A 17,393-nucleotide genomic window follows, 5' to 3' on the forward strand; every position below is an offset into this window, starting at 1 on the left:
CTTAAAAAGTTTCCATGCAGCTTGCAGGCATTTCACTCTTGTGACTGTTCCTTTTAATTTTCATTTAACTAGCCTCTTCATTTTTGTTTAGTTCCTCTTTTTGAACTGAAATGCTACTGTGATGGGTATTTTTGGTATTTCCCCCCCTACAAGGATGTTAAATTTAATTACATTATGGTCGCTATGAGCAAGCAGTTCAGCTATTTTCACTTCTTGGACAAAATCCTGTACGCCACTTAGGACTAAATCAAGAGCTGCCTCTCCCCTTGTGAGTTCCAGGGCTAACTGCTTCAAGAAGCAGTCATTAATGGAGTCATTCTTGTGATGCCTAGAGTCCCCAGTTGAGGTCAGGGCCACTTTGTTCAGACCTACACCCTGTACAGACACATTGCAAGAGGCAATCCCTTCTCATAAGAGTTTACAAGACAAGATGGACTGTGGTGGGAGAAACAAGTATTATTTTCTCATTTTTTAGGTAGAGAATTGTGGCACAGAGAAAGTAAGTGGCTTACCTGAGGTCACATAGGAAATCTATGGCATGACTCCTGAAACCCTCCAGTCCAGTGCCTTAACCACAGGGTCATATTTCCTTATTAATAAATTATGACTTTTTAATGGCATACATTTTATGTTTACACATATTGTTTATTTGTCTATAATATGCTTTCACACCTACTTTTTATGAAATAGTGTTAGTGTTCTATAAAGTATGTTCACAGTACTCAGAGTCATTTGTGAATTAAATAGGTCTTCACAGATAAGGAATTAAAACTTTATATTTAGGGCCCTACCAAATTCACGGCCATGAAAAACACATCACAGACAGTGAAATCTGGTCTTTTGTGTGCTTTTACCCTATACTATACAGATTTCACAGGGGAGACCAGCGTTTCTCAAAAGTTGGGGGTCACAAGGCTATTTTAGGGGGGTTGCAGTATTGCCACCCTTACTTCTGCGCTGCCTTCAGAGCTGGGCGTCCAGAGAACAGCGGCTGTTGGCCGGGCGTCCAGCTCTGAAGGCAGCGCTTCTCCAGCAGCACCACAGATGTAAGGGTGGCAATACCATACCAGGTCATCCTTACTTCTGCGCTGCTGCTGGTGGCAGCTCTGCCTTCAGAGCTGGGCTCCTGGCCAGCAGCCGCCGCTCTCCATCTGCCCAGCTCTGAAGGCAGCGCCACTGCCAGCAGCAGCGCAGAAGTAAGGATAACTGTACCGCAACCCCCACTACAATAACCTTGCAACCCCCCCACACTCCTTTTTGGGTCAGGACCCCTACAATTACAACACCGTGACATTTCAGATTTAAGTAGCTGAAATCATGAAATTTATTATTTTAAAAATCCTATGACCATGAAATTGACCAAAATGGACTGTGAATTTGGTAGGACCCTATTTATATTGTATTCTGAAGACATGTATTTTTTTCTATTATGTATTTTGTTTAGGCCTTCTCTTTATTGTTGTTGTCTTCTAATTTTCTTTTTAAAATACACTAGTTACTATAGAAATAATATCATTGATATGAATAACGCTTAGTGATACCCACAAGTGTTTTTATTCAGTCAATGTATGTAAATGCCTTGAGATTTAGGCCACAGTTAGGAAATATAGAAGCTTATGTGACAATTATAACCAGATATCAGAATACTATAATTATTTACAGAACACTACTGACAATTTTCCATAATTCTCCAAAAGCTTTTAAAATTCTAGAATAATTTGTCAAATCTGCCCTATTTTTTTTGTGTTAGCAAAAATTTAGCTGTGTGTGTCGGTACACAGCAATCTATAATAGGGCATGTCTTGAACATGCTTATTAATTTATATTTCTAAATTCAAAATTCTTACCTCAGTTATTTTGCACTTAAGACCTCTGACACATTGCTTACTAGTAGCTTACATCAATGTAATGTATGTTCCTCCTGCTAATACCTAAATATTTGCTTTTGTGCTTTGATAATATTCTCTTTCCTTGCAAAATTAAGGTCATCAGGTGGCAAAACAGAAACAATCAGACTTGCTAAGCATGTAATTTTTTCAGTGTACTTGTACTTATCTTTATAGACTAATGATTGATGCTTTTTAATGCTTACTATTTTAGAGGTAAGTCAACGATTCCCAACAACCCATCCAAATGGGAGACAGATCATGCTTACCTATCTGCTACCATGGCTTCATAACATCGAACTTGTAGACAGCAGACTTCTTCTCCCAGGTTCAAGCCCTAGCACCCCAGAAGATGAAATAAAAGCTAAGGAAGGGGAAATAGCTGTCACATATGGACTGAAAGGAAATGGATGGGGCTCTCCTGAGGCCACATCGTTGGTGCTTAATAATCTCATGTATATGACAGCTAAGGTAAAGCAAAACTGTTTTCTGAAATATTCAAGCTATGATATTTTTAAAAATTCAAAAATACTCAAAAACTAAAGGGTGTCTAGAATTCCTTCTATTGATATAATCTTGCATGAGCACAAATACTCACGTCTCTCTAAATGTGGATTTCATTCTGAGTAAAAAATTGTACACGTTTCTAAGTGACTTAGGAGCCCAAATCCCACTGAAATGCCATTTCACTTCTGACTGGTATGTAGGCTCCTGAATCACTTAGTTGCTTTTGAAAATTGTACTCTACATCTTGTTACTGTGTTTTGCTATTGATTTTGCATGAGCTGATGTTGTACAATAACATACCTTTAGTTTCTCTTCTAAATGTCTGCGTATATTAATGATACGTTTCGTGCACCTTTTCAAAAGTTCCATCTCTGTGCCTCTTTACAGTATGGAGATGAAGTTCCTGGGCTAGAGATGGAAAATGTCTGGAATGCCTTGGCCAACAATGAGAAATGGAGCAACAACCTTAGAATAACACTGCAATTTCTAATTAGCTTGTGTGGGGTTAGCAGTGATACCATCCTTTTACCTTATGTAAGTGTTTGTGTTTTGTTTTATTTGCTGTTGGTTGCACTGTATTTTTAAGGAAGAAAACAGCATTTGTAGAAAATTAATTACTGCCAAAATACCCCATTATGCTTATCCATTCACGAGCATCCAGTGTTATATTAGGTCAGTTGGGAAGAGTAAACGAGCCCAGGCGCTGAAGGCAAACAGAGAAAATGTGCCATGAGAGCCTCTCTTTGCATCAGTGGAGCTTACTTGGTTCCAAGCAGGGGTAAGCTCCACCAGTGAAAATAGCAGCTTTGTCAAAGTTCAGCTTTGTCAGCACTGGGGAATAGTGCAGCAGTAACAGTGGCTGGCCACTAATGGCTGAAAGCATTGTGAACAAACATCAGAACCATTTTTCAATATCAAACTTACACAACAGATATTCATTTTGTACATACAAAATGTTATGAACACGACAGAAAGGAACTCTTACAAGTTTAAATAACTTGCATGAAAAATTAACTAAGTTAAAAATACTAAATGCCTTGAACTTTCCCCAGCAGGCAGCTAGTTTAGATGACAACCAGTATGCTAAATTTTGCAAGGGCTTAAAACAATGAAAAGTTATACAAGGAAAAGGATAATAAATTCATACTATCTCCAGTATTAGTGTTTGTGCATTTTAAGGATTTAACTCCAATTCAGGAAAGCACCAAGCATGTGCTTATCTTTAAACATGTTCTGAAGTCCATCCTTCTTTAGCAAGGCTATGATTTTGAAAGGTGTGTGTCAATGGGAGTTGGGTGCCTAACTCCTTTTAAGCACTTGCAAAAATCCCATTGCATAGCACTTAAGAAATTGTTTAAGACCCCTTTTAGTCAACTGAACTTAAGCATGTGCTTTAGGGCTTTGCTGAGTCAGAACCTTATATCAGTTATTTATGGTGCAATGCAGGATGTCAATTTAAACACTAGTGGAAATTGTAAAGTTTAGCATGTCAGCTTATTCCTTTTTGTTCCCTGCATAGCTGTCATTGATTACATAACTGTTCCTTCTTGTATGTGAGTCAGGTTGTACAATATATTGCTTCTGTTGCTGCCGTTAGAATAAAACAGGTTTTTTTTCTGAGTGAAGTAATATAGCTCCACTTCTGTCTGGCTCTTCAGTGGTTGGGAGAAACTGAATCAAAATTTAGTGCTTTTTACTTTTTTCAGCAGAATTACAGTATCTTATTTGACTGTCCCTATTAGTTCCCATACTAAGAAAATGAGAATCCATAATTACAATGATTACGTTAGTTAATTAGCATCACAGGTGTGCATAGTTCTTTATAAACAGTTTAAAATGACAGGCGTGCCCTGTGGAGTTTACCACCCATAATAGAATAAGGGAAATAAAGGGTGGGGGAGAGTTTGTGGGAAGACAATGGAGGATCACAGGATGTCCTCATTATTACATACACATCTTTTTGGTTCCCTTTTATTTTTTAATTTAATATATTAAAATTGTGAACTCTGTCTTTGTGCAACGAAAGCTGGAATGGTTGTTAGTGCAAGAAAGCTAATCCAAAGGAGAAAAAATTGAAGGAGGATAATGTGGTGCTCCTGGTCAGGAAGGATTTTCCAGGTTTAAAGGCTTGGTATGGGAAAAGGTGCAAAGCTTATGAGAGACGGAGACAAAGGGCCTGATCCAAAGCACATTGATGTCAGTGAGAGTTTTTTTATTGACTTAGCTGAATCAGGCCCAAAAGGAGCATCAAGGTCAGTTGAATTGACAGGAGTTGTGGAATCTCCTTCACTGGAGGTTTTCAAAAGGAGTCTGGGTAGCCATCTGTCTTGGGTGATTTAGACATGACACATCCTGCATCTTGGCAGGGACTTAGACTAGATGACCTCTGCAACCCTTTCTAACCCTATGATTCTATGAGAGAAAATGCTGGGAACTGAGGGTAGACTAGAGAGGCAGGACTGTTACAGGACTCGGATTGATTTTAGGAAGGCAATACTAGCCATTTCAAAACACATCCTTTGCCACCTGAGCTATTGAAATGCTTTTTGTGCTTCTCCAGTCTGTGTCTACATAATGCTGCTAAAGATGGTCAAAAGCACAGGTGTGTTTTAGGTTTTGTCAGCCCAAGAAAATGTATGCTTTCGTCTGAATTTGTATCCAAAGTCCATTGGATACCTGTTGCTTTACATACAGCTCAAGAGAAAGGTTACTAGAAGGGGGCTTTAATTACTCTGTCATGCTTTGTTTTCTGGAACTGACTTTTTCCTTTAGCTCAAATAGCTTATTTACAGAGGTCAGTGATGGCAAATTATTACCATTAAGTAATTCACTGTTTTTGTGTATGCTTTATTTGTATCTCATGTAGCCAAGAGGAGGCATATATCCACACACACTCTCACAGAGATTATACTCTCATAGAGAAATATACATATACTACTCCTGGGGGAATTTTGCAGCGCAAAATTAAAAATTGTGTGCCAAAAAATGAAAAATTGTGCGCACAATATTTCATAATTCTTCATATTTAGTTTGTCAAAATAACATAGTATAACCGCTCCAGTTTCAGTTATTTTGGTAATTTATTTCAAAATACCTGTCAGCAAGCAGGTCTGTAACAATACAGACAACAAAAAAGATTCCCCCAGGAGTACAGAGTTAAAAAAACCTCTGTGACAACCCAGTTCCTTTTTCTCTGTTATGCTTTTGTTGGGTGCCTCAGTCTGGGTGTGTCACACATGCCGGCTGAGCATATCTTCGGGGAAAACTCTGCGCCTGTGGTCTTTTGGTCGATTCTCATTTTTTTGCCCTGCCCCCTGTAGGGTTACCATATAGAGGTTCCCAAACAAAGGACACTGCTGAGAGAAGGGGAAGGCATGGAGGGAGCTGGAGGGGGGAATACAGTTGGAGGGTGCTGGAGCAGTGTGTGTACACTGTGAGGGTTACTTGGGGGAGCTGGAGGGGGCTGTGTGGGGCCCCCCGGCCCAGACACCCACATTCCCTCCCCTCCAGAGCCCAGGAATCCAGAGGAAGAAACAGCCTGATGCTGGTCAGACGGGGCTTGTATGGAGTTTCCTTCACACAGCCTCCTTCCTTCAGGACATTCTGGGAACCACAGCTGTCAGGAACCCTCCAGCACCCTCTCACCCTCCCCTTCCAATCAGTAGTGTCCTCTATTTTTGAGCTGGGGAGCCTCGCTCTGCTGGTTCCAGCAGTCCCTCGTGGCAGCCAGCAGCTCTGCAGCACCAAATCTGCAGGGGAAAAGTGAAATTCTGTGCAGAACATTAATTCTGTGCAAATTCTGCATCACGCAGTTGTGCAGAATTCCCCCAGGAGTAATAGACATAAATCTATACATTCAGAGATGGTATTAAAACAGCAATGCCTGTATGCAATGTAATGTAGGTATTGTTTGTTCATACATAACAATGGGAGAAACATGGAAGGCCTGTTTAAGAGAAATCTGATAGAAAAATGGAGTCATAAATTTTAAAAATTATGATAAAAATAGGAGATTTAGAGAATATACTCTTATGTGGAGATGCAAAACAATCCTGCCACCCCCCCCCATAAAACTTCAGCAGTAGCCATGAACATTTAGAAAAAGGAATTAATGTAATATATTCAAACACTATTTATTGCTTCTTCACAAAAAACTAGAATATAGTTCTTCCACCAATGCTGCTCTTTGCAACATAAAATTAAAAGAACAAAGGCATCTTTTTGTCTGTTCCTCAACTTTGACATGATAGGAGTTTGATTTTCCATTATGATTAAGGCTGCGAGTCTATCATGGAAGTCACGGATTCCGGGACCTCTGGGACTTCTGCAGCAGCTGGTGTGGCTGGCCCTGGGGCCTCCTGAGCAGCTCGGGCAGCCCCTGGGTCAGTTGCACTGGGGGCTGCTCGGGCGGTCTCAGGCCACCATGCCCCCTCCTTCTAGCAGCAGCAGGATTTTGGGTGTGTGAGGGGGCTCAGGGCTGGGGCAGGTGTTTGGGCTATGGGAGGGGGTGAGGACTTGGGTGGCACTTTCCTCGGAGGGCTCCCTGGAAGCGGCGACATATCCCTCAGCTCCTAGGTGGAGGCGTGGCCAGACATCTCTGCATGCTGCCTCCACCTGCAGGTGCAGAGTCAGCGCTTGGGGCAGGGGCAGCGCGCGGAGCCCTCCTGGCTGCGCCTCCACCTAGGAGCCGAGGGACATGTCACCACTTCCAGGGAGTCATGCGGAGCCAAGTAGGGAGCCTGCCAGCCCCGCCAAACCCCCTCCCTTCCCAGCAACCGCGAGGATTCCAGGCCACATGCTGTCTCCCGCCTTCCCAAGCACCAGCAGGGATCCTTGGATGCCCCTCCCCTGAGCACCCGTAGCGCCCCTAGGTGCCCCCTCCCCCAAGCACTCCTGGCGCCCCAGGGCCACTCCCTGCCACAAAGCACACAAGATTTAGTCAAGGGTATATAGTACAAGTCATGGACAGGTCAGAGGCTGTGAATTTTTATTTACTGCCCATGACCTGTCCATGACTTTTACTAAAAATACCTGTGACTAAAATGTAGCCTTAATTATAATTCATATCTTGATTTTGATAATCAGTAGCACTTTCATCTACATCTTCATTTAGGCTATCAAAATATGTCAGCTTATCATATGAATCTGTACAATGCTTTGATAGTGCCCCAGTGTACCAAGATAAGAAATCATAGTTTACTGTGATAACTATAAAAGGTTTTTTATGCCATAAACACATGTTCCTTTAATCATTTATCTTACAGATAACTTATATACATTAATAACAAAGTAAAATAGATATGTAGATCTTATCCTAACAACTGTAGCAAAGGGAAAGAAACCACTTTCAGCATGGTGGTGGGTGTGTTAAAGACAGATGATAGGACATACTCCAAGTCAGTTTTGCATCAGAAATGTAAAAGAAACAATAAGACAGTTTTAGAGTAGAAGGCAGCTAAAAAGGCACCACATGCCATTAAACATTTACATTGTTCACAGCAAAAAGCAACATATGACTTTTGATATTAAAATGGAATTTCATAATCTAGCATTAGAAAGGACTAGCAAGTGTGGGCCCCTTACTGAATGAGGGAGGCAACCTAGTGACAGAGGATGTGGAAAAAGCTAATGTACTCAATGCTTTTTTTGCCTCTGTTTTCACTAACAAGGTCAGCTCCCAGACTGCTGCGCTGGGCATCACAAAATGGGGAAGAGATGGCCAGCCCTCTGTGGAGATAGAGGTGGTTAGGGACTATTTAGAAAAGCTGGACGTGCACAAGTCCATGGGGCTGGACGAGTTGCATCCGAGAGTGCTGAAGGAATTGGCGGCTGTGATTGCAGAGCCATTGGCCATTATCTTTGAAAACTCGTGGCGAACCGGGGAAGTCCCGGATGACTCGAAAAAGGCTAATGTAGTGCCAATCTTTGAAAAGGGGAAGAAGGAGGATCCTGGGAACTACAGGCCAGTCAGCCTCACCTCAGACCCTGGAAAAATCATGGAGCAGGTCCTCAAAGAATCAATCCTGATGCACTTGCATGAGAGGAAAGTGATCAGGAACAGCCAGCATGGATTCACCAAGGGAAGGTCATGCCTGACTAATCTAATCGCCTTTTATGATGAGATTACTGGTTCTGTGGATGAAGGGAAAGCAGTGGATGTATTGTTTCTTGACTTTAGCAAAGCTTTTGACACGGTCTCCCACAGTATTCTTGTCAGCAAGTTAAGGAAGTATGGGCTGGATGAATGCACTATAAGGTGGGTAGAAAGCTGGCTAGATTGTCGGGCTCAACGGGTAGTGATCAATGGCTCCATGTCTAGTTGGCAGCCGGTATCAAGTGGAGTGCCCCAAGGGTCGGTCCTGGGGCCGGTTTTGTTCAATATCTTCATAAATGATCTGGAGGATGGTGTGGATTGCACTCTCAGCAAATTTGCGGATGATACTAAACTGGGAGGAGTGGTAGATACGCTGGAGGGGAGGGATAGGATACAGAAGGACCTAGACAAATTGGAGGATTGGGCCAAAAGAAATCTGATGAGGTTCAATAAGGATAAGTGCAGGGTCCTGCACTTAGGACGGAAGAATCCAATGCACCACTACAGACTAGGGACCGAATGGCTAGGCAGCAGTTCTGCGGAAAAGGACCTAGGGGTGACAGTGGACGAGAAGCTGGATATGAGTCAGCAGTGTGCCCTTGTTGCCAAGAAGGCCAATGGCATTTTGGGATGTATAAGTAGGGGCATAGCGAGCAGATCGAGGGACGTGATCATTCCCCTCTATTCGACATTGGTGAGGCCTCCTCTGGAGTACTGTGTCCAGTTTTGGGCCCCACACTACAAGAAGGATGTGGATAAATTGGAGAGAGTCCAGCGAAGGGCAACAAAAATGATTAGGGGTCTAGAACACATGACTTATGAGGAGAGGCTGAGGGAGCTGGGATTGTTTAGCTGGGATTGTTTAGAATGAGGGGGGATTTGATAGCTGCTTTCAGCTACCTGAAAGGGGGTTCCAAAGAGGATGGCTCTAGACTGTTCTCAATGGTAGCAGATGACAGAACGAGGAGTAATGGTCTCAAGTTGCAGTGCGGGAGGTTTAGATTGGATATTAGGAAAAACTTTTTCACTAAGAGGGTGGTGAAACACTGGAATGCGTTACCTAGGGAGGTGGTAGAATCTCCTTCCTTAGAGGTTTTTAAGGTGAGGCTTGACAAAGCCCTGCCTGGGATGATTTAACTGGGAATTGGTCCTGCTTTGAGCAGGGGGTTGGACTAGATGACCTTCAGGGGTCCCTTCCAACCCTGATATTCTATGATTCTATGTGGTACAGGTCCTAGAAATAGGGATATCAGCATTCCTCCTGTTCTTCTACATGTGGTCTGAGAGCTGGGACATTTTTAATGTTAAAAAAAAAAATGTTAAATGCTCTTAAAGCAGCAAGCTAGATTTGGGTGAGTGAGTTTGCTCCTAAAGAGAGAGGCAGTGAGGATGGTGGCAGCTAAGGAAGAGAAGTAAACCCTGGGAGGACAATTGCTTGTTAAAACCTGTAGCTACTCAGATTTGTTGTGTCCAAATTAGACCTGAAATGGCAATAGTATACCACTCACCCCTATCCTCGTTAGAAACAAGGAGAACACAATATGTTTACTGCAGAGAGCATAGATGAGTCATGCCTCCCCATACTGGGGGGGCGGGGGGGGCACAATCTAAAGGAAAGGACACGTGACCACCCCATGTGTCTCCTCTGCCCAGTGACTCTCCCCGCCATGTGTCCTGCCTTGTGCCCAGCGCTCTCCCTGCCACACCAGAGTTAACTGCAGGAGGTTGGGGTGCTCTGTCCTTCTCCTGCTGAGCTTCTCCCCCGCCCCCCACAGCACACTGAGCTCTGCTCTCCCTGGCAGCCTGGCAAGGAGCGGTACGGAGCCGCTTCTCACGCAGCTGAAGCTGGCCACTCCAGGTCGCTGCTCTGTGCAGCACAGCAGCTGCCTGAGAGAGCCTGGCTGGGGAGATGGTGGCAGTGGGCTGCCCCCCACCCAGGCCCAGCTGCCAGGGACAGGAGCCACGCGAGCTGTAAATGTGCCAGGGGAAAGAGGGGACTGCGGTTCACTCAGCCCCTGTCCCCAGTCGCCGGGCTCAAGCGGGAGGTGACCTGCCACCGCCGCCACCTCCACAGCCAGGCTGTTTCTCAGGCAGCCACCATACTGCACAGAGCAGCAACCCAGAGTGGCTGGCATGAGAAATGTCTAGTCCCCCCCTTCCGCTCCCTGCCTGGGCCTGGCTGCCAGGGACAGAGGCCAAACATGCCAGGGGGAGGCTCAGTGGGAGAAGGACACAGCCCCTCTCTCCCACCCCGGAAGGCCAAGCAGAAATCTCGGGGCGGTGGGGGAGGCACTCGACCCTACATACCCCTTCTATGCATCGTCTATGGGAGAGAGCAAAATAATTAGCAACTAAAAATAATACCAACAAATTATCCACAGCATTCAGGCTTGCAGAATCCAAAAGGCCACACTGCTGCAAGATTAACTATTTGTCTTTACCTTTCTCTGTTTTGGAATCAGTGTGCCTCTGGCCCTCACCAGCTGCTTCCTGCCTTCAGCCATATGTTCTGGCACAATGGGCACAAGGCAATGCCTTTAATGCTTTACTGGCTGGCTTTTTAAAAGAGGCAAAGATTACTTTAAGAGGGCTGGCTGGTCTTTTTTTATTTCTTTGTCTTTTAAGTGTTGTTTTCTTAGTGCATCCACATGAACTGCTCTGCTCCCCTGGTTTTAGAGGGTGCTGTGCAAGGTTTGTTAGGTAAGGTGTTGCCCATCTTTAATTGCAGTACAAATGATGATTGAAGAGCATTTGCTTTTTAGAAATTCCTACAATATCACTCACAGTGAAATACAACAAGCACATTTTTTCCAGTTACTTTAGCATAGTCTTTAAATGTGTACATTTTCTCTAAAGTTAAAAAAGAGAGTAAAATAAATAGAAAATAATAAATGTGAGAATTTTGCCATTCACTTCAATAGGAGTAGGCTCAGTATGGTATGCATTATTGACTTTACTGTGATTGCTGGTTTACCTATGTAAATATGTATTTTCAAGACTTCTGAAAATACCTTTGACTCTCATGACACATGTAAATGGCTAGCTGGATCCTTGCCTACCATTTGTGTGTACAATTACCTGACTTTCACACACAATTGCATGCATAAATGTATGCATGAACTTATGCGTGGACCCCTGCTTTTCTTTTTGGAACTTTGGCCCTATGAAGTATGGCAAGGTTCAGCTTGGAAGATATTCATGTATTCAAAAGATAAACCCTGAATATGATTCACTAGTAATGCTAGTTACAGAGTTTTTAATTACATTCTGTATATTATGGCTTATGGGGGATAATAACCGAATAATTTTGAGCAACCAGATCAGAGATTTGTTTTTAAGAGAAAGTATGTTGAAATCAAAAGGGAGTTGTATTCATATTAATATGAGCAGGGCTAATTCAGTTACATTGTTCTGGTGTCTTTTTCAACAGTAATATATGCATTTTAGCCTTTTAGTTATTGCAAAGTAATATGTTTTTATTGTGTGAACTATTCTAGTTGTTTATCTATTTTGTGTGGATACTAATAAATGTCTTTTTTCTCCTTTAGATCAAAAAGGTTGCCATATATTTGTGTCGGAATAACACTATTCAAACAATGGAAGAGCTTCTTTTTGAACTGCAGCAGACCGATCCAGTAAACCCTATTGTCCAGCATTGTGATAATCCACCTTTTTACCGCTTTACTGCCAGCAACAAGCCCTCAGCTGTTGCTTCTGGTATGAGCTAAATATTATTATTTCAGCTATGACTTTATACCTGTTTTTTAGTCTCAGTCTCTTTGTTCAGTTCAGTTCTGGAATACAAATAAATAATAATGACACGTATAAGTCACAGCACCTACTAGCGTGGCTGCATGCTCTGCAAACCACATGCACTGAATGACGGGTTCATTTAGTTGTTCTCTCTCGTGCAGCCTACTATAGTGCTTCTCTAGAACTCAGCAGGATCTTGGTGAGACTGAGCTTGAGATCTGGTGTATGTCATAGGGTCATGTTCTCTTTGACCACCTTGTTCTGAAAGTTGCAGTAGACTTTCAAAACTAGGACTGCAACACAGTTAAGGTGCTAGCTTGTCAATAAATCGGTGCTGGGGAATGCCTGCTGTGATCATGGGATTGCTGGTCGCACACTGTTCTGTAATATTAATGATAGAAGAACCAATTCAGATAAATGATGAACTGCACCAAACCCTGACAGCATCTTTTTAAACTGGTAACGAACAGGGAACACAAATTTACAGGACATGCAAGATTCTGGGAACTCACTTTTTTTAGGATGTGAAACAAGACCCTAAAACACGTGTACATGTTGCATGGATATGAATGTGTGTGTAGTATATGCATAATGACCAATTTTACTGTGGCCTTTGACATAAATCTAAAGTTAAAGTTTTTTATTGTTATTTTAGTATGAAAGAAAAGCAGCTCATGAAAAGACTATGTATATTTGTATGCGTATGTAATTTAATGGGTGTGCTTGTTGTCATCTCACATACAGGAACTACCTCTAGCAGTAATACTGTTGTAGCTGGCCAAGACAGTTTTCCTGATATAGAGGAGAGCAGGATGGTGAAGGAAACTGATGAAAGGTTTGTAATCTGTTTCTCCAAAATGTGCGCATTTTAAAAAAAGATTTTAAGGGCCAGATTGACATCAGCTCGTGTCAATCAATCAAGCTCCATTGACTTCAGTGGAGCCACACTGATGTAGACTGGCTGATGATCTTTCTGACCAGAAGCATTGTTTTTATCCCAGGAGGAATGTTTTTAAATAGTCATTCAGGAAAGCAGTAAAAGCAGGCTGCAGAATCTTCTGTTTCAAAAAGTTGATTAGTAACATAAGCATAATATTGTAGGTACAGCCTAGGTATGTGTGACACCTAAATTGAGCAATTTGTGCTACCTAGCTCATGTTGTAGGAACCAACTGGACAAGAGAAAGAGAAGTGGGGGAATCTACTGAAAAAAAGAATTTTAAAATCTTTTAAAAATATTGGGTTTGATCCCATACTCTTTTAGTCCATGAAGAGAGGATAAAAATCTGTGTGCAGATCAGTGTTCCTGACTGTGCAAAGAAGCTCAGTATCACTCTTCCTTTTTAGGATGAGGTGGCAGATATTGGAAGGACCATTTTCTACATCTGAAAAATATTCTGTCCAGCAATCCTGAGTCACTTAATATATTTCCAGCCTTCTGTATCTTTCATTTCTTACTGTATGTATATAATCTTGATAAATTGGAAGACTGGGCTATAGACAACAAAATGAAATTCAGCAAAGACAAATGTAAGGTGCTACACTTAGAGAGGAAAAGCCAACTGCACAAATACAGAATGGGGGATAACTGGCTTGATAACAGCACTGCTGAGAAGGATCTGGGAGTTGTTGTAGAACACAGCATTGTGAAGCTGTTGTAAAAAAAGCAAATGCAGTTTTAGGTTGCATTAACAGAGGCATAGAACGCAAGTCACAGGAGGTGATAGTACCGCTCAACTCGGCACTAGTTAGGCCTCAGCTGGAATACTGTGTCCAGTTTTGGTCATCAATGTATAGAAAGGATGTAGAGAAACTGGAAAGGACTCAGAGGTGAGCAACAAAGATGATCATAGGGATGGAATGCAAGCCATACAAGCAAAGGCTGAAGGAACTGGGTATGTTTAGTTTGGAAAAGAGGAGATTGAGGGGGAATATGATAGCTGCCATAAAAAAGATGGAGAAAAGTTCTTGTCTCTTGCCACAGAGGGCAGGACAAGAGGCAATAGGTTCAAACTACAGCATAGTAGATTTAGATTAAATCTCAGAAAAAACTTCCTAACAGTAAGAACAGTAGGACAATGAAACAGACTGCCTAGGGAGGTTGTAGAAGCTCCTTCGCTGGAGGTTTTCAAAAGGAGACTGGATAGCCATCTGTCTTGGATGGTTTACACACAACAAATCTTGCATCTTGGCAGGGGGCAAGACTAGATGCCCTTTGTAGTCCCTACTAACCCTATGATTAAAGCACCCATTAAAGCAGATTACAAAACAGTAGAGTCACAAGTTAAAGGGGCACACCATTTCCAGTACCACAGAAAAGTCTATTTTCTTTTTCTTACTAAATCCCTTTTCTCTTTAGACGGGAAATACGAATGAGCTGCAATAACGTCAGTGAAGGTCCCCATTGATGTTGAATTAGTTTATGGTTCTTGATGTCCACTAGCATCATTTCAAAGTCCCATTTTCCACTGGATCAGGGCTCAAATGAGCAAGAACAACCAGCTCAGAGATCTTCTCCTGTAGTTCCCCTCTTTATAACCACTTTGAACTATTTCTTTGTTAGGTCTTATAAATATAAGAGGTTGCCATTTTCTCAGCTCAATCTCTTAGTTTCTCTATAGAGTAAGCTTGGTTAGGCATTCAGATGTCATGCTGTGGAGCATGGTATAAAAACTTCATATAACAGAGAGTGTGCCAAAAACTGATAGACGTCTCAGAGTAGGGAGCAAAAAGATGCTGTGTGTGAGCAAAAAGAAAATAAACCTCTTTGCCTTTGGGTGTCCTTCTTATTTTTCCCTACAAAAATGTTTATAGGTGTATTGTATTAAATTGGGGTTTTTTTAAATGGCGAAGCAAACAACTGATACAACGTTTTTCATTATGTGCCCCAGTTGTAACCTGCCAGCAATTTCACAGTGTCCTGTCTCTCACAAAATGTAGATATGGCCAAACCAATTTTTCAGTAGTAGTGTGCTGTGATACTTTTGTATTCTTATGTCTGATTTTGTAAGCAAGTAGTTTTTAAGTGAGGTAGAACTTGGGGGTATGCAAGACAAATCAGACTCCTGAAAGGGATACAGTAGTCAGGAAAGGTTGAGAGCCACTGCTATATTTAAATGCACAGATGTAGAATTGTTCTTAGTGTTCTCTTTGTCATTTGTCTCTTTGTCTCTTGTAGTCATTTTTTTTAAATAATAAGGTGACCAGAGCAGATGTTGTGGATAACTTCGTCTCCAACAATCATTGTTCTTTAAATATGTTTATGATAAAAAAATTCTACAGTAAGTAATAGAAGTTTTGCCACCTGCTCTCATAATCACAGGCCTGTTTTGGAATAACTAAGTAGAAAATATTCTATAATGAAACTAAGTAGAAAATATTCTAGTTTTTGTGTTGAAGACACAATATCACATAAAAGGAAACCCTGAGTAATGTGTAAAATGCCATTTACTTGTCTAGAAATTTTTTTGATCTGGCACAATGTCATCATGCTGCACCATAGCTTTTCAAGGTGATGTTGCATTGTGTCTTGTCTTGTGATGTGATTTCTTTCTCTGACATCATAATACTGTATTGTTTTGATATCAATGTGTTTGGATGTTATATTGTGACAGTTATGTGTTTTTATTGTCAGCATCTGTTACATGGTTTTCAAAGTGACCGCTTTCTCTTATTTGCAGTCTGTCTAGCTATATTCTTACGGAGTTCAGATGAGGATAGAATTTGACATTGTGCATTTCTTCATATGTGTTTTCCCCTCAAAATATATCTTTTAGTACACTTTTCAGGGTTTTTTTAAAGACTGCCACAATAATATGCTAAAACAACGAGGAGTCCTTGTGGCACCTTAGAGACTAACAAATTTATTTGGGCATAAGCTTTCTTGGGCTAAAACCCACTTCATCAGCTGCATGGAGTGAAAAATACAGTGAGCAGAATATATATTCTAGCACATGAAAAGATGGGAGTTGCCTTACCAAGTGGGGGGTCAGAGCTAATGAGCCAATTTTCCCTCCCTTAGTATTCACCCCTTCTTGTCAACTATTGAGAATAGGCCACTTCTACCTTAATTGAATTGGCTCATTAGCACTGACCCCCACTTGGTAAGGCAACTCCCATCTTTTCAGAATTTTATTTAGGTTGCAAAGTCAAGTACTTAAAAGTAGGAAATACCATGCTTAAGGTGGTCCTTGAAAATTTGGTCGGAGTGAGCATTTACTACAGTGGTTTGCTTTGTCTAAATAAAGCATTTAATGAAGATTTTTCTTGTATTTCAAGGTTCAGTAATGTAATCAGAGCACACAGTCGACTAGAATCAAGGTACAGTAATAGCTCTGGCGGATCTTACGATGATGATAAAAGTAAGTGCTGACATTCCATTTTATGCAATTTCTTGGGTGTATTGGTGGGAAAGGAAATGTTTCTTGTGACTTGAAGAGAACACCTGATAAAGCTGTCTGTATAGTCTAGTCACAGCATAGGAAGCTATCATTCCAGTGGCTTTCTGTGTCACCTTATTACCTTTAAACTGATCTTATAGATAATTCCTTTTGCTAGCTCAGGACTCAGTAGGCAGAGGCAGAGCTTCATTGGAATGGGGAAAGTGAGATACCATGCAAGCAGCAGCACTTGGGTGGGGGCATTTTCGCTTTAAAAATTGTAACACTTCTAGGGGCACTATTGGGAACACACCAAGCATCAGGATTTACCACATCAGTGTAACAGAAGTAACCAGCACTCTCCCTTAGTACCTGGAGATGGGGAGCAGGTCCAGGGACCCACCAAGACATCTCATGTCAGCAAATCATACCCCATCCCTTCCATTCCCCACTACCTGCAACTTAATTCTGGCTCCACACTTGTGTTGGGGGAAAAGTAAAAAGGGCTCGTTGTGTCTGTCACCCCCGCATACCTACTCTAAACTGACCATAAATTGGCCCTTGGTATTTATCTAGTAAAGAATATCAAGAAACACCTGGTATTTCAGTTATTTACTAAATTATGTTTGGCATTTGGGAAGTCTGGTAGTATGAATTCATTTTTGCAATGGTCTGTGAAGAGGCTGATACACTGATTTCATTTAAACCCTAAACTGCATCTTAGAAAGGCCAGTCCTTTATACAGTCCCTTATTCCTGACTGATAAAAAAACCAC

At 41.8% G+C, this 17,393-nt stretch overlaps 1 protein-coding gene across 2 annotated transcripts in view; it reads left to right on the top strand.

Moving 5' to 3' along the window:
• Positions 1–17,393, top strand: part of FRY (FRY microtubule binding protein) — a 291,284-nt gene that overhangs the window by 173,162 nt on the left and 100,729 nt on the right. For both annotated transcript variants that reach the window (XM_077810042.1, XM_077810035.1), the window contains exons 32-36: positions 2,101–2,357; positions 2,781–2,927; positions 12,036–12,204; positions 12,985–13,075; positions 16,518–16,600. In XM_077810042.1, the coding sequence (XP_077666168.1) occupies positions 2,101–2,357; positions 2,781–2,927; positions 12,036–12,204; positions 12,985–13,075; positions 16,518–16,600 (747 nt within the window). The remainder of the gene's footprint in view (positions 1–2,100; positions 2,358–2,780; positions 2,928–12,035; positions 12,205–12,984; positions 13,076–16,517; positions 16,601–17,393) is intronic.

This window comes from Eretmochelys imbricata, chromosome 1 (genome assembly GCF_965152235.1).
Source record: "Eretmochelys imbricata isolate rEreImb1 chromosome 1, rEreImb1.hap1, whole genome shotgun sequence".
Classification (NCBI taxonomy): domain Eukaryota; kingdom Metazoa; phylum Chordata; order Testudines; family Cheloniidae; genus Eretmochelys; species Eretmochelys imbricata.